General features: G+C 36.0%; 1 protein-coding gene and 1 long non-coding RNA gene across 6 annotated transcripts in view; both read right to left on the bottom strand.

Moving 5' to 3' along the window:
* LOC120337321 (uncharacterized) overlaps positions 1 to 2,821 on the bottom strand; it is a 59,086-nt gene extending 56,265 nt beyond the window's left edge. For all 5 annotated transcript variants that reach the window (XM_078110688.1, XM_039405086.2, XM_039405110.2 and 2 more), the window contains exons 1-2: positions 2,675 to 2,821; positions 80 to 254 (exon numbers count right to left, since the gene is read on the bottom strand). In XM_078110688.1, coding sequence (XP_077966814.1) covers positions 80 to 254; positions 2,675 to 2,738 — 239 coding nt within the window. In that variant the 5' untranslated portion in view covers positions 2,739 to 2,821. The remainder of the gene's footprint in view (positions 1 to 79; positions 255 to 2,674) is intronic.
* Positions 2,822 to 9,927: 7,106 nt separating this feature from the next.
* Positions 9,928 to 22,542, bottom strand: LOC120345025 (uncharacterized). Its single transcript, XR_013477727.1, has 3 exons — positions 22,292 to 22,542; positions 17,331 to 17,392; positions 9,928 to 10,064 (listed from the first exon to the last, which is right to left on the bottom strand). It is a non-coding gene; the product is annotated as an uncharacterized LOC120345025 (long non-coding RNA).
* Between the last annotated feature and the right edge of the window lie 111 nt (positions 22,543 to 22,653).

Raw genomic sequence — 22,653 nt, 5'->3', positions numbered from 1 at the left:
GATGAAAGTGAGTTTTACAATGCTAAGCACGTAAGCAGAAAAAATCGTTATTTTGGCAACTATGTAGAAAAATACGTACTCGCATACAGAGCCTTTCACATCTGTAAACCATTTGCTGTCGTGAATAATATAATCTATAACAGTACGAGATGATTCCATCATCGATGCCGTTGTTGACATCAGGCACTTGTCAAAAAAATCTGCTATTTCAAGCCTCTTGTCCATCATGCCATCACCTGGTTTGGATTTGCATCCTATAATAACAAATATATATATGTTATGAAATTATCAGTGACAAAACAACTGAGACAGAAGTAAACAAAGTGTAGTTTGTTAATAATTGCCGGTAACAGTTTTTATACGATAGCTTACTCAAGGAAGAATAACATACTAAATTTGCAACTTAAAATTAATTTTTTGTCTGAGATATATCGAAGCGGAAGAGTTTGTTTTCGAAGTTTCAATTTTTGTCCTTATTCATTGGTTTAATACTAAAAAGAGTTTTGATTTTACATTTGATAGTGGATATTTTGAAACATGAAATATACTTTTTTTTAGATGTATCAATATTACCTCAAACCGTACGTTCTCGGTTAGATTTTTGAAATCGATATTGAAATCGTTCGGATTCTTTGATTTTATCTTCATCGTCTCGCCTACATGTCTATTAATATCCATTATCCAGACAGAATATTTAAATTGCGATTATAATCAGAACTCTGCCAGGTTCTGGTCACAATTACAGGCAAAGTCAATCACAGCATAATGCTATTCCCACTTCAATACGGACAGATCTCAAATAACCATTCAATATTATTTACATACCGGTGATAAAACAATTACGTCTCCTATATTATGAATTGGCAGCATATAAGTCTAAATAATCGTATTAGACGTCAACAAATTACGCCGAATCAATCAGTCGCTTTGTGTCAAATTTGCGGCTTGTACGAAAAATACAGAACAAAGATATGAAACGTCTTGCGAGAATAGCGCAACGTGACGCGATACCATACAAAGAGTTCTTCGTCGGAAAAACATTTAGCTCTTTAACATCTTCTAGGAGATTTCATTATGTTTACAATTTTAGTAGTTCAACATAGTGACTTCACCTCAAGCGAGGTAGCAACTCTATTCGTAATTTTCCTAGCTGGAAAAGTATTATTTTTCTGTTTCGAACCACCCAATTCACTAGAAAAACTAGAAAAGAAGAAAATTTGAAGGTCAGATGAGATCACGAATAAAATGCGTGCTTACTCATTTTATTTTGGATACGTTTTTATTTCTTTCAGGTTATATGTTGATACCTTTTAGGTTCTATTAGATTTTTGTAATATTCTGTGTATTACAACATATGACTTTAAAAAACTTTGTAGAAGTTATTCTTTGTAAAAATAAATAGCTGTGTGACAAATTTTTTGTTTTTCAACCGACCGCGCTGTATCATGGTGCGTCAGCAAAGCACAATGCCATACTATCTGAGTAAAAAATCGGAATTTTATACTGAGCCCAACAAGACAATGAAGATTCTTATATTTCTGTATTTGACGCAAATACGAGTTTCGAACACTTGAGGTTTGTAACCACGGATGATATCATTGAAAAAAAGCCACACAAATATATGCTGGCAAAAATTCTAATGTAATTCATAATTATTAGCAATTACCGAATTTGTTGCCCACGTTTCCATTTGCAAACGCTGAAAATATATTTCTGAAATGATCAACGATTTATATACTTATGTACCAAATGTTTGTGCAATTTTTGACATTTGTTCTAGTATTTTGTCTTTTGAACTGTCTGTTTTATTTTGTTTGTTCATACGTTAAACGGCCACGGTGGCAAAACCAGTGCTTCAAGGTCCATGTTTTCCGGATTGAAACTCTTCATTTAACTCACAGTTTATATAAAAACAAACTATAAGATATAAAAATATTAATATTCAACCTGTTTTCGTTATTTACAATTAGACATAATCTGCTGTTCTGGCTAGCGGCAATTTGGCATCGTGTTACCTCCGGTATTGTAGAAATTTACAAGCCGATAGAACTTGAAAAATAAACGATTATATTCGATAATGCAAACAAAAGTGGTCCACCCACTTACCACTAACTAGTATTTAAGTTAGAGATGTCACTCGAACCACGCGTGATGGATTAGTTTAAATTCTGACCGTGTTTAAACTATAGTTTCGATATCAAAACATGATTTGAATAGTGTAAATGAGTTTGTAAATTGACACCCAAAAAATTTTTTTTTTTTGAGGAGTGCTTCAACTTTGCTTAGAAAAAAGTCTCTTTAAACCAAATATATATTTAAACTTTTGCAGCCCCAGTTATTTAGAAAAGAGTATAGGCATCACAGCAATGTATACAAAATTGTCATATATGTTTACGGCTGGGCCACCGTGATCACAAATTAAAATAAAGCTGAATAACCCAAAGTAGTTTAAGTTACACACTGATAGACGATACTAACGTGAATGCTTAACTTTTCAATATTCATTTCCCACATTGCAATTGGATACTTCTCTAACCTGGTGAAACGCGCTTTTGATGGCACAATCATACAAATAGTTAAAGTACTACTATGACGAATGAATATGTACCGCGTACCACTATGCCGTGTTATACTAATAAATAAAACGTAACTTAATATGAAAATAACAACCTACCTTCCAATACCGAGGATGTTGATAATATAATTGTCGCTATTATTAGTCGTGAGAACCCCTCCATATTGGAGGTAGTGAGACTAAAACTTGATTAAAATAAATATATTCGTTAAAATGGTGCAAATTTGTTTTAAAAAACATTCATACTTGGTAAATTCAATGTTAATAGTTAAATACGCACAGAAGCCTTTCTGTGCGACAGCCTGATTTGAAGGAGAGTGCTAGTAGGAAAACAAAATTTAATGAGTTGTTTTGGGTAACTGACTTTAAGATACCTAAAAACGATTTTCAAATGGTCACAGTGAGCATATGTAGTGAGAATCGAAGAAATAGGAAGTTCCAAGGAGACTGTATGAGAATGCTCATTTAAAAATACATTGAAGCCTTTGCCTACACGCATTGAAAACTGCAACGTATAAAAATTACACAATTTGTTCACTGCACATAAGGGCACTGCTTAAAATTAACTATTGCTGCATAAAACAAACTGTACCAAAATTAGCAAATTTAATTTAAGCAAATTTATATTTTTTATGAATGTGAATTGTACCACACTAAAATCATTAGCTTCCGATATCTATCTTGAAGAAGCAAACTATCGAAACGCTGTTCGAATATTATCACACTTTGTACTGTTCTCCTGGACATTTGTATAGACCTAAGTTCCGACCTGATTTATATACCACACATGACCTTTATAAATCAAACAATTAGAGAAAAAATCGGTATCAGACAGTAATTTAACCAATTAATGAAAAAGAAAAAAACGTTAAAGGTGAGGCTTTTTATATAACTATAGCCTCCATATAACAGTAAAATTTTAGTATTTCATCGTCTTCTAATTAAATTTTATGTTAAGATCAAGTCTTTTTGCGCCCGAAGGACAAATCCCTCAGGCAAATTTAAAGCAATTGTCTGTCAAGTTAATGCGATGAAATTCGATAATAATTTAATACATATATAAAATAAAATATGATGAAAAGATGATACATTGAGTCTTATGACGACATTTCGGGGTTGAATTAAGGAATAGATCAACCACATAAATATATACTCGTTTTATAGGAAATAAACAATAATTGTGTTAGGCATGACATATGAATGAAATGCAGCAATGCATTTATTTTTGAGTAATCTGTATATCTGGGTAAACATGGCTACATATGAAGGAAACAAAGCGAGCGAAAATGATAAATTTTCCTTCTTACCAGTTGTGCATGTTTTTCTTGAATGAGCATGGTAACAATGGTTCGCTTTCATGGTAACAAATGGTAATGCCCTCTTGTACTTACGAATTTTGAACTATATGGTATTCACTTTTTAGTACGGCTTCCAACTTTTCTTAGTTTGGCAAGAAGTAGAATAAAAAGTGAAAAAGTCCTTTTCACACCGTAAACTATCACCACTGCAATCCCCTCGGGTTTCGGCGTAGACATAGCAATAATGTCTATAACTTCAAATTTGATCAAAAAACAAAACATGGCCAAATTTAAATCAACTGAATCTAATTGGATTTACAATTTATTTGACCGTTTTTTTTTTTGATTGAACAGACTTATATTTTCAAAGGTTTTGTATGTCGACTTTTTAAAATAGTTGTTGATAATGTTAGATTACTCCGCTCTTCATTGAACAAACTTTAAATTCCCAATATATTCAAGAATACATTTAGCTCGCCTCTGTTTTATTTATTAAATATTACTGTCGAAATTGTGAGCGTCCATATTTTTAGTCGCGGACTGATAAATACAAGTCCAGATAATTATTATAATTTGAGCTCTGAAGATTGCAAAAAAACATTGTTATCGGTCTTCGTCTGATAGGCCATCTTACAACTCTGGTTCGAGAAATACAAAGTTTCAGGTTCTAGTGAAACAACTAAAGCGTCAAAAACTAAAATATATTATAAGTCGAGCAATCAAGTTATACAGATCTGCATTCTGCAAGTATCGTGGCCTCATGCCATCACGGGTTATTTAATCGTTGCTCAGAGCAAAATTTTGGCAGATAAGCTAATTAGTACAAGAGTTTCTTTGATTTTGGATCGAAAAGAACATACTTTTTAGGGCCCGGCGCGTTTAAACTCGACAGCGCTTATAATCATCGCCAGATTTAAGATTGCCAGTAAAAATTTGGATTTAAAAGTTATCTAAATCTATCATTTTATGTCAGACAGTTGTATAAATTGTATACCTAGTATTTGAAACTTTGGCCTTTGGCCAAAAACGAACTAAGATCGTTTATAATCAAATAACCAACAACCTGCAACGAACACGAGTACAATCTGTTCAACATTCGTAAACTCCGTCCAATATACTCTTGCTCTTTTATACGTATTGTTATTTTAATGAATTGAATATTATTCTAATATTAGTTACATAATGTGAAGTTTCTTAAAATGGTCGACAATCATCCCATACCTTTAATTAAGTGTAAACCAATCGCCGGCAGGATTGTTGTCGTACATAAATTGCGAGAATAATATTGATGATAAATTTAAGAGTTTATAGATTTTAATAAAAAGTAATAGTTATTTATGAATTCAAAGTATGAAGCGTTACGTTTTATTTATATATATATACAGTATATTTGGTGCATATCTGAAGTAGTTTCTCATAAAATTACGTGAACGGACGCTAGACGCTATAAATAATAAATGCATACAACTAGTTTTGCATTATTACGATGTGCTGGTAGAAAATACAAAAATACATATGGGTCACCAGATCTCGCAATGTAATATTCAAGTTTTATTGAACAACATAATGCGTGGGTACCATATATAGTTGTAAAGTTTAAATATGGTTATAGTGAAAGCTAGCATAGTAATGCACCTATGCATTTTAGTTATAAACAACAACTCGATAAATGCACTGATATACCGTTAAAACTACGAAACATTCTATACAGACATAACTACATGCGGAAAATAGTGTATAAGTTTGTTAACAGTTTGCGAAAATTCTATAGCGCTCATTTTAAGTTCAGTTTTTTTCTTAGATGTTCATTTTAAGTTTATATTGATAATGAGCAACAGTGTATTTGCGCGTGTGACAGAGCGTGTTATGGTCATTGCTGAAGTTGTGTGATCCAAACAGAATTTACAATTCAAAATATATATTTTGAACGGAACAATATAGATTTAGTCGAACTCCTGTCAACCGAATAAATTCGATACTGCTGAGGGTTCATTCGCTCAACTTCGTCACTATTTATCGCGCATGTAAAGCACCAACTTTCTCGTAAAACGGTAAATTGTCATTTTCCCAATATCATACTTATTCGAGAGAAACTTTCAGCATGATTTTTTTTCGCGCCAAATCAGACGGCTCGTAAATTCCATTTATCTCATATTTGCTCAAGAAATCGTCCTTCGCCAACTTCCTTTAACACGCTGGAGCGTTCGTAAACTAACGAGATGGGTTGGGAAATGGGAATGGTTAACCATTTAAGATGGTTAACGGTTGCGATATTTTTTAAGTTAACTGACATCTCAAGTAATAATTATCTTCATACTGTCCAATTTCTTTACAAATTATTAGTTCGTCACGAATTTATCTCCGTTGCGTTCAATTCACAAGGATATATATCACTAATTCAATAGGTAAGCACAAAAAAATATGATGGAATAATTGAATGAAGTACTAGTGTTGCTGATTATGAAAATTCAACAATGACAAGTTTAAAATCAGTCTACGGTTCAATTTCATCCGGTTAACGGTTAAAGTGTTTTCACTGAAATTCCCAGCCCTACTAACGAGGTAATAGATTTCCACTTATGCAGTTTGGTCGGGATTGGAAGTTGAAATCGTCTTGCTTTGTTTGCCTACTTTATAATAATTTAGTTATTGTTATAGACTACATAATCCAGCAAACTGCACTGATAAAAATAAATATACAAGTTAATAGCCAGTCATGCCTATTTTGATGCATATAACGTAGTAGTATATATTTACGATTTAACTGCTTTACTGAAAAACAACTATCGGTGTACACACGGACAGGTACCGATAACATATGTCAACGTTACCAGTACTTGATATTCGTTCGCGGAACGGTTCTTCCTTGTCATATGGGAACTCAATTTATTTCCTCTTATCAAATATAAAAAAATAAGGTAGGCTGCAAAATTTATGTTGTTTACATCAGAACTGTAACGAAAAGATGAGAGCGTAATTCAGAGGTGCCGTGCGCTACCTTACCAGTACCCGTTGCTGTACTGTAGGCCTGCTATTCGATCGTGGAACCGTTTTTCTCTGGCATATAAAAACTCAATTCAATTTGCTCTTGCCAAAATTAACAAATACGGTAGGCTAGATTTGCTAGAAAACCTACATTTGACATTACTGCAAGGGTAAGATCGCGAAAGGAATAAGTCAATTTCACTGCGTCATATCTTACTTTTGACATTCCCTTGCAGACAAAAAATTGATCATTATAAAATTCTAGAATGTTCTACATTTACATTTAGTCATCTGAATTTGTGAATCTTAAACATAATAGTGTGATGGGGAAGTTGACTTTGATGACCGCGTGTTCGTATCACTCCCTCCTGTCTATACCAAATTATTTTATTGTTGGACACGTTTAGTGGCCATAACGATCGTTTCAATATTATGTTGTTGTTGTTGTTGTTCTTTGACACGTTTTTAAAAAGTCGCTTTTCTCTTCGAATACTGGTCCAATTGCTTTGAAATTTTCAGTGGTGAAAGATTAATTTTTTCGCTAGAAGGCTATTACTTTTATTTATTTCAAAATTTTGCGTGAATTCTATGAAATTTGATAATTCGTTTAAAATTTCGCTGTATTATTTTTTATCCATGGGAACACGGATTTTAGTTAGTGTCGTGACTGGCTGTATGTTTTGATTCTGCAAAATTCTTGCTACTGGAAATTCAGAACTTTTTTGAGGGTACCGGTAGCGTCAAAGGTACCGGTAAGGACTGATTCGCTCTGGTCTAACGTGTCCATATATTTGTGCGTAGCTCTCTTGTTATTATTTCTATTGTTACGATGACCGCTATTTTATTTTGGTTGACGAAATAATAAATCTCTAACTCTCTCTGTGGTACGGTAACTTAGCAGTATCGTACATGCAGGCTTGATCACGCAACCGCTTGAAATAAGTTTCAAAGCAGTGTTCCCATGTATAAATTTTAGAACAGCAAAATTTTGAATGAAATATCATTTGATCATTTATTTGAAAATTTCATCAGTTGTTCTGTTTGCGTTTATGATCAAATACTTACAACGTGTGATAACTATATCTATATGCCATAAATAAATATTTTACAATGTTGAATAAAATCTGGTTATTTGTAGAAATGGTGACGTAGGAAAAGTGTAAGGACGGTATTTTTGTGTCCGCATATTTGTGCACTGCTGGCTTGTTTGTCTAACGTTTGCAACCTCAATGGAACTTTCCATGGAGCATTCATTCTACAATATTTTAAATATGTAATATATACCTGACATTTTGTATTTATTTATGGCAATGAGTCTCTATTTACCAGAGCGCTTACTTCTAAATTAACGCTTTTGGCTCTGATTTGGTATGTGAAATACTTAATGAACTGTAATTTACAAGCAACGAATTATTTGCTAATTGTTTCAAATTTCAGACTCTTTTTTATATTTATGTCATTTCTTTATTTGCATATTTTCACTTATAAGCCCCGAAAAACAAGCAAAATATACATTTTATCCACATAAAATCTGAATATAAACTAGATTATGCATTGTATTTGCATTCTGGAATATAATAAAATAACTTTAGATAATTGAAGAAAATATTCACGGATCATGTACGCTCCTTCATATCTCAAGCATACTTCACGGTTCAAACATTTGGTTTTGGTTTTCGGGTTGATCGAGCATACTCCTCGGTCCAAACATTTTATTTTGGCTCCCAGGTTGTTCAAGCATACTCCTCGGTTCAAACATTTGATTTTGGCTCTCAGGTTGTTCAAGCATACTTCTCAATCCAAACATTTGATTTTGGCTCCCAGTTTGTTCAAGCCTACTCCTCGGTCCAAACATTTGATTTTGGCTCCCAGGTTGTTCAAGTATACTCCTCGGTCCAAACATTGGATTTTGGTTTTCTGATTGTTCAGGCATACTCCTCGGTTTAAACATTTGATTTTGGCTCTCAGGTTGTTCAAGCATACTTCTCAATCCAAACATTTGATTTTGGCTCCCAGTTTGTTCAAGCCTACTCCTCGGTCCAAACATTTGATTTTGGCTCCCAGGTTGTTCAAGTATACTCCTCGGTCCAAACATTTGATTTTGGTTTTCTGATTGTTCAAGCATACTCCTTGGTTCAAACAATTGATTTTGGTTTTCTGATTGTTCAAGCATACTCTTCGGTCCAAACAATTGATTTTGGTTTTCTGATTGTTCAAGCATACTCCTTAGTCCAAACATTTGATTTTGGTTTTCTGATTGTTCAAGCATACTCCTTGGTCCAAACATTTGATTTTGGTTTTCTGATAGTTCAAGCATACTCCTTGGTCCAAACATTTGATTTTGGTTTTTTGATTGTTCAAGCATACTCCTAGGTCCAAACATTTGATTTTGGCACCCATGTTCTTCAAGCATACTTCTTGGTCCAAACATTTGATTTTGGTTTTCGAGTTGTTCAAGGATACTCCTTGGTCCAAACATTTGATTTTGGTTTTCGGGTTGTTCAAGCATATTTCTTGGTCCAAACATTTGATTTTGGTTTTCGAGTTGTTCAAGCATACTTCTTGGTACAAACATTTGATTTTGGTTTTCGGTTTGTTCAAGCATACTTCTTGGTCCAAATATTTGATTTTCGGGTTGTTCAAGCATATTTCTTGGTCCAAACATTTGGTTTTCGAGTTGTTCAAGCATACTTCTTGGTCCAAACATTGGATTTTGGTTTTCAGGTTGTTCAAGCATCCTTCTTGGTCCAAACATTTGATTTTCGAGTTGTTCAAGCATACTTCTTGGTCCAAACATTGGATTTTGGTTTTCAGGTTGTTCAAGCATCCTTCTTGGTCCAAACATTTGATTTTGGTTTTCGAGTTGTTCAAGCATACTTCTTGGTCCAAACATTGGATTTTGGTTTTCAGGTTGTTCAAGCATACTTCTTGGTCCAAATATTTGATTTTGGTTTTCGAGTTGTTCAAGCGCACTTCTTGGTCCAAACATTGAATTTTGGTTTTCGGGTTGTTCAAGCATACTACTCGGTCCAAAAATTTGATTTTGGTTCTCTGGTTGTTCAAGTAAACTTAAGTGGATGTGGATGGAATTTCAAGTTCCGAAGACGAATTTCCGGATTTGTTAAGCGAATTCTCTGGCTCAAAAAATACATTCTCGAGTTGTGACGGAAGATTTGGAAATTCCAGAGAAGAAGGCAAGTCTAGCGCTGTAAATAAAAATGAATTTTTTAACCGGAGAACAATAAAACAAACCATTCATACACCTTAGAAAATTAAATATACTAGTATATATATAAAACGCGTGGGAATTTTAATTCTCAAAATTTGATATCCCGATTACTCCGCATTAGTATTGCAGCTATTTTACAACTTTACACCGAGCCAAATATTTATTTGTTATTTTTTTCTTTACGATTTAACATATATATCGGTACTTATAAATCAGAGATGAGATGGCCAGCATATGTAGTATGTACTGCAGTGCTTGTAAAACCAAAGATTTAATCATAAATGCACCGACACTACAACCAGTCGTTCCATTTGCTGATTTTATATGCGCAATTTAGATACTTACGAGGATAGGTAATATTACTCGGAACCTTTTGAGTGAACTAGACTGCATAGATTCAAAATAATCTCAGTTTTATTCTTTCAGAGTGTTATGAAAAGAACAAAACATTTTACGCGCCAAGCCATGAAGATTTTATTTTACAATATTTATTTTAATCACTGCGCTACAGTGAAGTGCTCCGCAACCTTTTTAAACTTGCGGCACACCTATAAATCTTGCCAAATTCGACGGCACACCACAACAAACGGGAAAAAAAGTGTAACTTTGTTTTATGTTCATATTTCAATGAGAGATTTGTGGTTGTTTTAATGAGCACAATACGTGAAAGAGCAACTCGAAGTTCGCCGTCAACATATTTTATACAGGATTGTTAATCGTTGTTGATCAGTAATAAAGAGGAAAAGCTTTGTTCGCACACATAAGTAGTGCAAAACTGGAGCAATATTTCAATAGCTGCATTGGAAAAGTGCTTATATTTTTCTTTTATTGAAATCCAAAACACATCAAGTGGAATTTCGCTGAATTTCAGTCTTAGCGTTCTGTCATTTCTTTTTTCAAAGAAATCTCCTCGAATACGCATGGGTAATTCTTTCGTTTTTATAAGTTTTATATTTATATTCGATTACTACACGACTACACGTGCTATGTTTTAGCCTCGACAATAGGCTTTACAATATATCTGCTTGACATATAGGCCTATTCCTTATTACGTCACAAATGCACAGTGGGGGGGGGGGGGGAGTCAGGAATTTGAATTGGTGTCGCTCAAGCTAACGTAAAAGCAGGTTAACTTTACGTTAGTAGATTCGAGTAGTAGAATTACGTAAAATTAACAAAGGATAAAAAAAAATTTGTAAAAAAAAGAGAAAAAATGCAATTCCTGTGCGGCACACCTGGCATCGTCTCGCGGCACACCGGTTGCGGAGCACTGCGTTACACCACAATTGAAGCATGAGGTTCGGCAGCTTCCAGTTTGAGTTAGAAATTTTGGATGGAAATGGTTTAAAATTTATTACGTACTAATTTCTAATTTTGGATGTCTTTTTGTAAGTTTATTCTTTCCCAGACACAACCCCTGCTTGAACTTTAGTAAATATCCTTAATAAAATGTAGCCTAACGTTGACTTTGCCACCCAAGGATAAGTTGGCCTAAGGATGATAAGTATGACTCTTTACAAGTAATCGATTTTTATCCGATTCCTAAATTTTCGATTCCGATTCTCGGTTCTGAATCCCGATTCCTCGACATATCTTACCGAGAAAACATACCCACCTAAACAATACCATATGAAATCAAACGAGAGAGCGATGTTCAAATATATGGACGAACAGGAAAGCCAAAACTGATATATATATATATATATTGAAGTTTGCGGCGCCGTAGCAACTCAACATAGCAGTAAAGCAGTTTATACATATATGTTAAGGAATTGCCACAAAACGTTACACATTGTTTGCAATCCAAGTTTTAACCTCGAGAATCGGAATCGATTCTAGTCGATTCCGCGAAGAATCGATTCTGTATTCGAATCCGGACTCGATTCCGCCATTCCTAAAATTTAACCCGCTCAAATAGCCTAAATATATTGACAAAACACTCCGACCATCCACAAAATGGGCACTTAAAATCCATGAAATACTAAGTGCTGTATCAATGTTATACTAAAATAGTTCTTAGATCAAATCGCAAATATAATCAGGAACAGATATATCGAGGGTGAACAATGAACATAAATGGATTTTTTCAATAGGTTCAGTATAAATTGGTCTTTCTGCAACAATTTTAAAGAGCAACAGGAATTTATAGTCAAATAGTAAGTTTAATAAAAGCAAACAATTTGGATTGGACAATACAGGTAACATTATATAGGAACAATTTCACGACAGGGTTGCAGAAGTATAATCTATTAAACTAGCCGTTTTAACTTTGAATAGGAATATTTTGTAATTTTAATATCATTGGGAGGAACGAAGTTTTTAATGCAGGAAATAAAAGAAAGAATCAAACCTTATATCAGTCACCTTCAGTGAAACGCGGTGATATTAAAGCATAACTGATCCCAAAATATTTATTACGAAACTAACATGGATATCGACACAATTTGTGGTGTATGTTTGTCTTGAGCATTCATTTTAAACCAAATATACCTTATATAGACTATATAATATATACCAGGGGTGGGCAATTACTTTCTTGAGTGAGCCAGATGCGAAAAATAGACTTGGTTACTGGGCCGGATTAGAAATATCAAAAACGGTTTATTTGCAAATAACCACACACGACAATTAACGAAACTTCATTAAGGCAGATACACAGAGAAAGTAGATAGAAAAGAGCTCACCAGTTACGCTAATGTTTGATATTAAAGACAGCACACTGTAATAATTGAGACAAATAATACGTTATTTAATGAATGGGTCATTCAAAGAGAGTAAATGATGCATATTCCCGTCGTTTACGAATGAAATTACGGTAAATTGGGAGTTAGAAATGGCAAGTGATAGGTTAGCCAAGTAATTGGGACTCACAGAACGCGGTCTATTGGTCAAGTGATGCAGCAGGTGATATAGTGAACAAGAGAGCTATGCTCAAATATATGGACACGTAGAGCCACATAATTTTGATGACGTCATAGCAAAAAAAAAGTAATAGCCTTCTGGAACAAAAATTTTTATCTTTAACCACTGAAAATTTCAAAGCAATTGATCCAGTAATCAAAGAGAAAAGCGATTTCTTCAAAACGTGTCAAAGGACAACAACAACAAGAATAAGAACAACATAACAACAAAACGATTGCTATGTCCACTGCGTGTCCAATAACATTGAAAGATTGGCAAGTGACATGAGTACAGACAGAAAAAATTTATTTAAGTGCTGTAATTGATGTACTAGAGTGGTTCTCAAACATTTTTGTGCGCCGCCCCGATACTGTTCTTTTTACGTTATCATCGCCCCCAAAAACTACAACAAAACATGAAGTTACAAACAACTTTATTGCAAAACAAATACACTGATCATGATGCGTAGTGTTTTCAATTAGATGAATGAATTTCAACAAGCTTTTTTATGAATATTGAATACATTTTGATCATGTACAATTTCGAATCATCATTAATTTTCGATTTGATCCTTTTTTCTACCATATATGATGTTAGAAATGAATCAACATTTCTACTACGTCAAAAATGCCAGATGACTTGCACCAATCTATATTCTCAGTAAATATTATTTTGTATTCAAAATCAGAAACGAAATTCCGATGGAAACAGCCGTCGCGATCACGTCATTCGTTAAAATTACCACTTTTTTCACCGATGATGTTTATTCCGGTGCGCACAATATTCAGTCCATGACCGATAAGAGCATTAAAAACGTCTTGCCAATTGCCATATTAATTTAATTGTTTTCAACTTAAATCAACGTTGCGCCAACTCACAATAAAATGAAAGTATTACTACTCTTACATAAAATACGAGGTATACTCCCTGATTATAACAAGAATTGATTTGAATTTTTGCGATCATGGTAATCTGTTTAATTTGAGCCGCTTAAGATTATTTTTGAGATATCAACATTTGCAAAATCCAAAATGCGGCCAAAAAATCATATGTGTATAATATGGTTTGGGAAAAATGTTTGGGAACCGCTGGACTAAGCTAGAGTTCCAGAGTGAAAATTCCGGAATTTTTGCAATTCACTACGTCTAAAAAAGAGTTTTCAATCTGTCGAGGCACTCCTAAAACAAAATTTATGGTGTTTTATGTTATGTTTTATATTTATATATATTAAGACACCGCTTCGTACTTACAATATATATATATGTATTCACTTTCTCATTTTCAGTCGAAAATTGGATTTGCGGATTCAATCCCTAGTTTGTATTTAGCGTCTCGTCTCAGATGATCACATAATAAGGATTTTTTTACACTTTACGCGGAGTTCTGAGGGGAGAACATTTTTCGACGTCCTTGTGGCAAATGTCCAGTGGAATACTTGCGAAAGAGGTATATTTCGCCGAAATATAGTTTGCCGGCATAATACCGATGTTCACATCCTAAATACCCACGTCATGCTGAACAAAACAATCGGCGATTTTAACTTAATTTTCCTCGCCGAGAATGCGCAATCGCCACCCTGCCGTCCCCTTCCAGTTTTTCGCATTGTCTTACCTGTTTCACAAATTCACCAGAGTCGATATCGCCTACTTTGAGAATCACTGTACCACACAAAAATAAATAATCTATGTTGGGGCTGGGGATGTGAGTTTCAGAATTTTGAATCGATTCGAAGCAATTTGAGAAAAACGGCTTGATTGTATTTGAAAAAAATAATAATTTAGATAACACGAGGCGATTGCACGACGCAGCAGCGTTGTATTATCATCGAATAAAAACGTTCAATTTCCCTACGCTTACAGCATTCCCAAGTCGTAACACTCCGGGGGTTGTTATATATATATATTTCATATTGAGTCACCGCCTCAGAGGAACCAATGGTTTCGTTAAATTGTTTTTAGACTATTCAAAATGTTAGGAAGTTATACAAATATGTTATTATATGAACATGTCTTTAAAATACTTAAGTTATATAATGTCATTATATTAACAACAATATTCCGCATTGAAACATAGGTCTGCGATGCTTCCCTCTAGGCTTGCACGTAATTGACAAAAATCAATTCCGTAATTACGGCCAAATCGATTACGTAATGACCCCGTAATTGCGATATTTTTTTCACACTTTTAAACCTATCATAACAACCAATTTAATCCACTTCTATTCCGAATGGGACATCGACAGTTGGGACAGTTTGGTTTTCATATTTCCGCCAGTACTACACGCCGGCTAATGACAAACATCAAGGAGTGAATTCAAATTAATTTTATTCTGATTTTTATCTTTTGTGTTAGCTTTGATTTTCCTTTATCAACTTTATCACCCAATTTTATGCGATCAATTTCATCATTACCAACACTGGTAAGTGGTAATATATTTATGAAACGATAGTTGACTTTTTTAAAATCGTATTAACGTATTAATACGAGTTTCGTATTAAATAAAAATTCCGGGTTTCTAATTTATAAATCAACGACGAGCGTATTCTCTCGTTTGATTATACTTGCGCTTGCCTCGCGACGAAGACTTGTTATTGTACCGTTTTTTACATTATCCGACTTTACTACCTAGTCAGCATTTTATAATAATTATTGATGCCGAGTTATTGACGATATTCCGATTACCATGCTTCATTTTACATTAAACCATTTCGCGGCCTAAATGTTATAACATTATTTGCGATCAATTTAGATCAAATTTAATTATTTGCGCATAATTTAACTCCGAAAATACAAAGGTATATCGCAAAACAATGCATTTTGTGACATTTATTTTGCACTCACGAAAATATTAATTTACTTTTCTAACTCAAGTCGACAATCCTATCGGCTAAGATTGACACAAGTTTGGTCGAGTGCCGGTGGTATCTGAGTCGACCATAAATCAAAATAAGTTGCCGCATTTGGTAAAGACCTAAAGATTTTGTAAAGACATATTTGGCCGAAATAGTGCGAGGCATTGTGAAAACAAGGCCAAGTCCGGACAGATATATAACGATAAAACCGGTAACAGAACATCAAGATTTTGTAATAGAAAATGGATCTCGCGCAGAATAAACATGGGAAATCCCGTCTTTTTGTTGTTTCTCTGCCGTCTGAATCGCTTTACCGATGCCGAAAAGACTAAACGCAATTTCTCTTCCGTCGTCATATTGCTGTTTGATAAGCGCGACATTAATTATCACGGCATTTACAAATAGACCATGTTTGGTAAGTTGATCTCTTACATTCTTTAGCCATTTCACCCGAAGAAGTTGAAACCAGGTGTGTTGGCGTCCATCGGTCTCAACACAATTCTATCCCATATCTACGCTTATTATGTACATTTGCCATGCTAGATAAGTTGATAATAGGTTAGTAAATGGCAACGCGTTATGCCTTCTCCATCTGCGTAACAAGAGGGAGAAAAACGGCTGCGAATACCGAAACTCTAACTTCTTCTACTTATTAAACTTTAATTTTTTACAATCGACGGAATTGACTGCTCTGAAGAGAGCTCGTTTCAATCGCGAAAACGCTCCACCAATAATTACGAATTTACGTAATTCCTAACTTCGCTTCCGTAACTCGAAATAATTCCGTAATTCTGTAAATCCGTAAATTACGTGCAAGCCTACTTCCCTCGTTATCATTTGCTTTCTTTAAAATCACGGCGCAAGCGGTACTAACGCATATTTCACTGACGTTAATCATTTGGATGAATTTTAGAAGAAACCATCACTATACATCCGGTATTGTTTGCGAACATTAAATTACCGTAATAAGTAAATATAACTGAGTGTAACTCTATATAGCAATAATACATATTCTCGAATATATTATGTAGTTGAAGCATCAGTTTAATGTTTTCTTCTACTAACTTCACTTATTCTTTAAGTTCATTATTTTTATTTAATCACTCTATATGCTATAGTTCTTTCAAATCTAAGGAGAGTTAACGATAATATGATGTTACACTAAATAGAATCATATTGATTCGAAAATATTCGAATCGGAATATTCCGATTCGGAATTCGATTCGAAAATAAAATATTCGAAACTTACATCCCTAGTTGGGGCATTCAGGAAGCCACGAAAAAATTAGCAGGCACAAATGCAGATATATCAGCAGCTAGAATTTTTGAATGACATGAAAAACATGAAAATGAAAAATAAATCGCATGGTTTTGCACGCGGGCCGTAATTTTCCCACCCCTGGTATATACTATACTATACTGTATATGCCACTAAAAGTTAAGAGTGTAATAAATGTAAATTGAAACATAATTTAGCATATCAACAGTACCTTCAATAAATAAATCTGTAAGATTTGCATTGGTGGCAGAATCATTGTTGGTCTTTGTTGCGCTGAAATAAAAAAAATAAAAACATTTTTCAATCAGTGAAGCCTGTTGTTACATTTAAAAAAATTAAACTTTTTTAATTCACTACTAGAATAGGATTTACATATTTATCCCGGGGAGAATAAAGTCGATAAGACGATAAAGTCGATAAAGCCAGTTATTTGTTATAGATGCCTAATTCATGGAGGCTTGTGATTATTCCGTTACGCAGTCAAATCAATCTTAGAGGTATGGTTGCGCAGTAAAATAGTACGCTCCTTCCATCCACCAATTAGATTTTGTTTGAATGCGTTGATGACCTATTTGATCACCCTAGCGTAATGCTAGGAACAAAGTGAGCCTTGCATTCTTAGTCAATTGCACCAAACTACATTTATTCAAGCTATATAGTTTATATATGTGTGAAGCGAACTAACTTCTTTCTAACAAGAAAAAGACTTTCAATTATGTTGATGTTTAATCCATAACAAAGCAATGTTAACGACAAGCGAACAGAAAACAGAATGACAAGTTATCGTAAGAAAAGCACGTAAGTAATCATGCGTGACAAAAACATAAACAAAACAATTGTGACTCATAACGGCTATTATTAGTTAAGTGGTTCGCCACACTACCCCCCCAGACGGAATGAGTTATAAAAATCTAGTGGGTTTACGAGTTTTTCTACCAAATTTGGTTCTGTAATCATAACCGGTTGTAGGTTCGGATGAACGATCGTCTGTAGAACGCTGATTGTTCGTTGTTGTTTTAGGGATTGGAGGACGTCCTCTTGGTTTAGGAATGGATACAGAAACAGGATGGTCGAGATCAAGATGAGCTGGCTTTAACCTGTCAACAGAAATAGTTTCGCTTCGGTTTCCAATCTGTACTTTGAAAGTTTTATTCCCATGTTGCAAAACTTCGAATGGTCCTTCATAAGGTCTTTGTAAAGGAGATCGGTGTGCGTCACGACGAATAAACACGAACTTGGCTTGATTGAGTGCGGCTGGCATTCTTGCTCTGAAAGGACCATGGTGCGACGTAGGAATTGGAGCCAATGATCCTACTCTTTCTCTGAGAAGCCGAAGATTTGTGGTCGGGCAGCTATTGTCTTTAGAGTCTGATATGAAATCACCGGGGACAGTGAGGGGAGCGCCATAAACAAGCTCAGCTGACGATGCCGTAAGATCTTCTTTCGGAGCTGTGCGGATTCCCAATAAAACCCATGGAAGCACGTCCAACCAGTTTGTATCATTGAGTCGTGCCTTGATGGCAGATTTCATTGTTCGATGAAAACGTTCTACCAAACCATTTGCCTGTGGGTGGTAGGCTGTAGTGTGATGAATTTTTGTTCCCAATAATTCGGCAAAGGCAGACCAAAGGCCTGAAATGAACTGTGATCCTCGGTCAGAAGAAATGTGAAGTGGAACACCAAAACGGGCAACCCAATTTGACAGGAAAGCTCGGGCACAAGACATAGTTGATATGTCTTTGAGGGGAATGGCTTCTGGCCACCTTGTGAAACGATCTACTATTGTAAGAAGGTAATTGTATCCTTGTGATGGTGGTAAAGGACCAACTAAGTCAATGTTGATATGGTCAAAACGTTTGTCTGGCATTTTGAAATCTTCTAAAGGGGCCCGTATATGACGATTTATTTTAGACTTTTGGCATTCCAGGCATGTTTTGGCCCATTGTCCAATTTGTTTGGAAAGACCATGCCACACAAATTTTTGTGAGATCAGTTTGCGAGTGGTACGTATGCCTGGATGCGAGAGCCCGTGAACCGCATCAAAAATTTTTCTGCGCCAGCTGGCAGGCACTATAGGTCGTGGTCTACCCGTAGATACGTCACACAGCAATGTAAATTTGCCGTTGCAAAAAGGGACACCTTCGACACGAAGACCGGTGATAGCAGTGCGGTAAGCCTGTGTATCCTTGTCGTTTAGTTGATCTGTGGCCATAATTTCATAATCGATGCCGTCATTGATGTCGTTGATGACCGCGCGCGACAGGGCGTCGGCGACAGTATTATCCTTACCGGAAATATGTTTTATATCTGTTGTGTATTCAGATATGAAATTGAGGTGACGCTGTTGTCGCGCTGACCATGGCTCAGAGACTTTTGACATAGCAAAAGTGAGGGGTTTGTGATCTGTAAAAATCGTGAAGGTTCGTGCTTCGAGAAAATAACGAAAATGTCGTATTCCTAAGTAAACGGCCAAAAGTTCCTTGTCGAATGCACTGTATTTCGTCTCGGGTTTGCGTAGCTGTCTACTATAAAATGCAATTGGCTTCCAAGATCCATTTAACTTTTGCTCGAGAACACCTCCTAAGGCAACGTCCGAAGCGTCGACTGTGAGGGCAGTTGGTGCGTTTGGTTGTGGATGTGTAAGCATAACTGCATTTGCCAGTGCTTTCTTAGTTTTTTCAAATGCACATATCATACTGTCAGTCCATTCGGGCAAAACCTTCGACTTCTTGGGCAGGCCGGAAAGTGCTGCGAATAGTGGTTGCATTATTTGGGCAGCTTTGGGCAAAAACCGATGATAGAAATTAACCATGCCAAGAAACTCTTGAAGGCCTTTTACAGATGAAGGGCGAGGGAAATTAGTTATCGCCTTCACTTTATTGGGGAGAGGAAAAGCACCCTCTTTTGTAACAGTATGTCCCAGGAACTCTAATTCGCTTAAACCGAATTTACATTTGGCAGGATTGATAACCATACCGTGGCTTTTTAGCCTTTGGAAAAGATTTCGCAAGTCCTTTTTGTGTTGATCTTTAGACGTACTGGCGATAAGGATGTCGTCAAGATAGACAAATACGAAAGGCAAACCTCGACAGATGGTATCCATTAAACGCTGGAACACCTGGGCGGCGTTTTTAAGCCCAAACGGCATGCGGAGAAATTCAAATAGGCCAAATGGTGTGATAATGGCAGTTTTGGGGATATCTTGTTCATGAATAGGTATTTGATGATAACCGCGAACAAGATCCACTTTAGAGAAAATTGTCCTTCCCGCAAGACGGGCCGTAAAATCTTGTATGTTTGGGACTGGGTAGCGGTCAGGCACGGTCATATCATTGAGACGTCTGTAGTCTCCACATGGGCGCCACCCGCCGTCCTGTTTAGGTACGATGTGAAGCGCAGACGCCCAGGGGCTATTTGAGGGTCGGATGATTCCGAGTTCAATCATGTTATCAAACTCTGCCTTTGCCGCGGCTAGCTTATCGGGGTGCAATCTTCGAGCCTTTGCGTGCACCGGGGGGCCTTCTGTAACAATATGATGCTTTACCCCGTGTGCAGTGGTCGGGTTGCTGAATGTGGGGCGCGTTAAATCAGGAAATTCGTTCAGAATTTTGGCAAAATCGTTTTCGGCTACGTAGTGAAGGCAAGGCGGGGTGCCAGTAATCGTTCTGGTTGGAATACAAGCGTATGTGCTTGCCTCGATAAGTCGTTTGCCCCTGATGTCAACCAAAAGTCCGTGAGAGCGCAAAAAATCTCCCCCGATAATTGCCCGTGAAACATTGGCTAATGTGAATCTCCAGGTAAAATTTCTACCGCATATAGTCAAAGGCACTTTTCGTGTGCCATATGTCGTAATTGAGGTGCCATTAGCTGCCAAAAGTGCTTGTCCTGGTCGCCCGTAACGACGGTCATGACCGGTGGCAGGCAGCACGCTGACTTGTGCACCCGTATCAACTAAAAAACTGCGTCCAGAGTTTTTGTCTGTGACGTAATAAAGGTTTGAATCGCCGACCGCCAAGGAGGTTACTGACGGTCGGCTATGGCGTTTTCCGAAACCACAAAAGAACATGGCGGGCGACATTTTTTGGCTTTCTTGCCGAATTTCCTGTGATAAAAACACATTTCAGACAAAACATGAGATGGTTTGAACGAACTGGTTTTTTGTACAGCGTTTGTCACCTCATAGCCTTTTGCAGTTAAAATATCATCTGCTTTCCTTGCCAGCTTCCGAAAATCGTCGCCCGTGGTTGTTAAAATGTCTGTAAGTTGAGACCGGACGTCTGGTGGCAGATGACTGACGAACAAATAGCGAAATAAGAAATCAGGTGTCTTACCTACTGGATACAATGCAAGCATGTTGTCCATAAGTTCCGTTGCCGTTCCATCCCCTAGTCCAGGCATTGAACAAAGGCGCGCAGCTCGTTCAGGATCCGTCAGCGAACATTTAGTAGTGAGCTTCTCTTTGAGATCTTGGTACTTGTTCGTTTCCGGCGGGTTATTGAGAACATTAAGAATGCTGGCAGCGGTATTTTCATCCAGAGCGGCAACCACGTAGTGGTATTTTGTTTCATCTGTTGTGATATTTCGAACAGCGAACTGCGCTTCGACTTGGTGGAACCAAACGGCAGGATTTTTAGTCCAGAAAATCGGCAGCTTTAATGATACCGCTGTTAGGCCTGCTTTGTTGTCTTCACTCATATTCTTCGTTATGTGCGTATTCTTTTCTCAAAAGTATGCTTTTGAGGTCGGGGTCACCATTTGAAGCGAACTAACTTCTTTCTAACAAGAAAAAGACTTTCAATTATGTTGATGTTTAATCCATAACAAAGCAATGTTAACGACAAGCGAACAGAAAACAGAATGACAAGTTATCGTAAGAAAAGCACGTAAGTAATCATGCGTGACAAAAACATAAACAAAACAATTGTGACTCATAACGGCTATTATTAGTTAAGTGGTTCGCCACATGTGCATATTTATGATTACCTATCCCCACGTAAACAATTATCAACCTATAGTCCCTATACAAACTGTACTAAAATAGTTTCTAGGTATTAAATTTTCTCATCGACGTTCCCATTTATTTGTGTATTAACGATTACAATATTTTTTTTTATTGAGCTTTTGTCAGCATTCTTCATTTAATGAACTACACAAATATGCGTGCCATCTTACTCTATGCAATGAACTGCAATTTGCGCAAGCACCAAGAGCGTAGCCAACTTCGACTTCATCATCACTTTCCTCGTCAGGTTTCTCTCAATACTGGTAAACGAGCTCTGATCAAGTGATTGAAAGAATCTGCTTTATATTATAAAAATCTTTTCCTGATAACTGACGCAAAAAAAAATAAGATTATAAAAAATAAGCTAAAAACCCTATAAAGTGAACTGTTGTCCAAATCTTTTATTCAATTAATCGTCTCTCTCAACGTGAGTCGTGATCTCAATATCCAAATCATGTTCGAAGAATCACTTCAAAGCAATATATCCAATCCTATAGCATCAGATAAATGACCTGACTAACAAAATGTTGAA

The sequence above is a fragment of the Styela clava genome, chromosome 1 (assembly GCF_964204865.1).
Source record: "Styela clava chromosome 1, kaStyClav1.hap1.2, whole genome shotgun sequence".
Classification (NCBI taxonomy): Eukaryota; Metazoa; Chordata; class Ascidiacea; order Stolidobranchia; family Styelidae; genus Styela; species Styela clava.
Note: the sequence above shows the minus strand (reverse complement) of the source record. Positions and strands in the feature narration are given on the sequence as shown.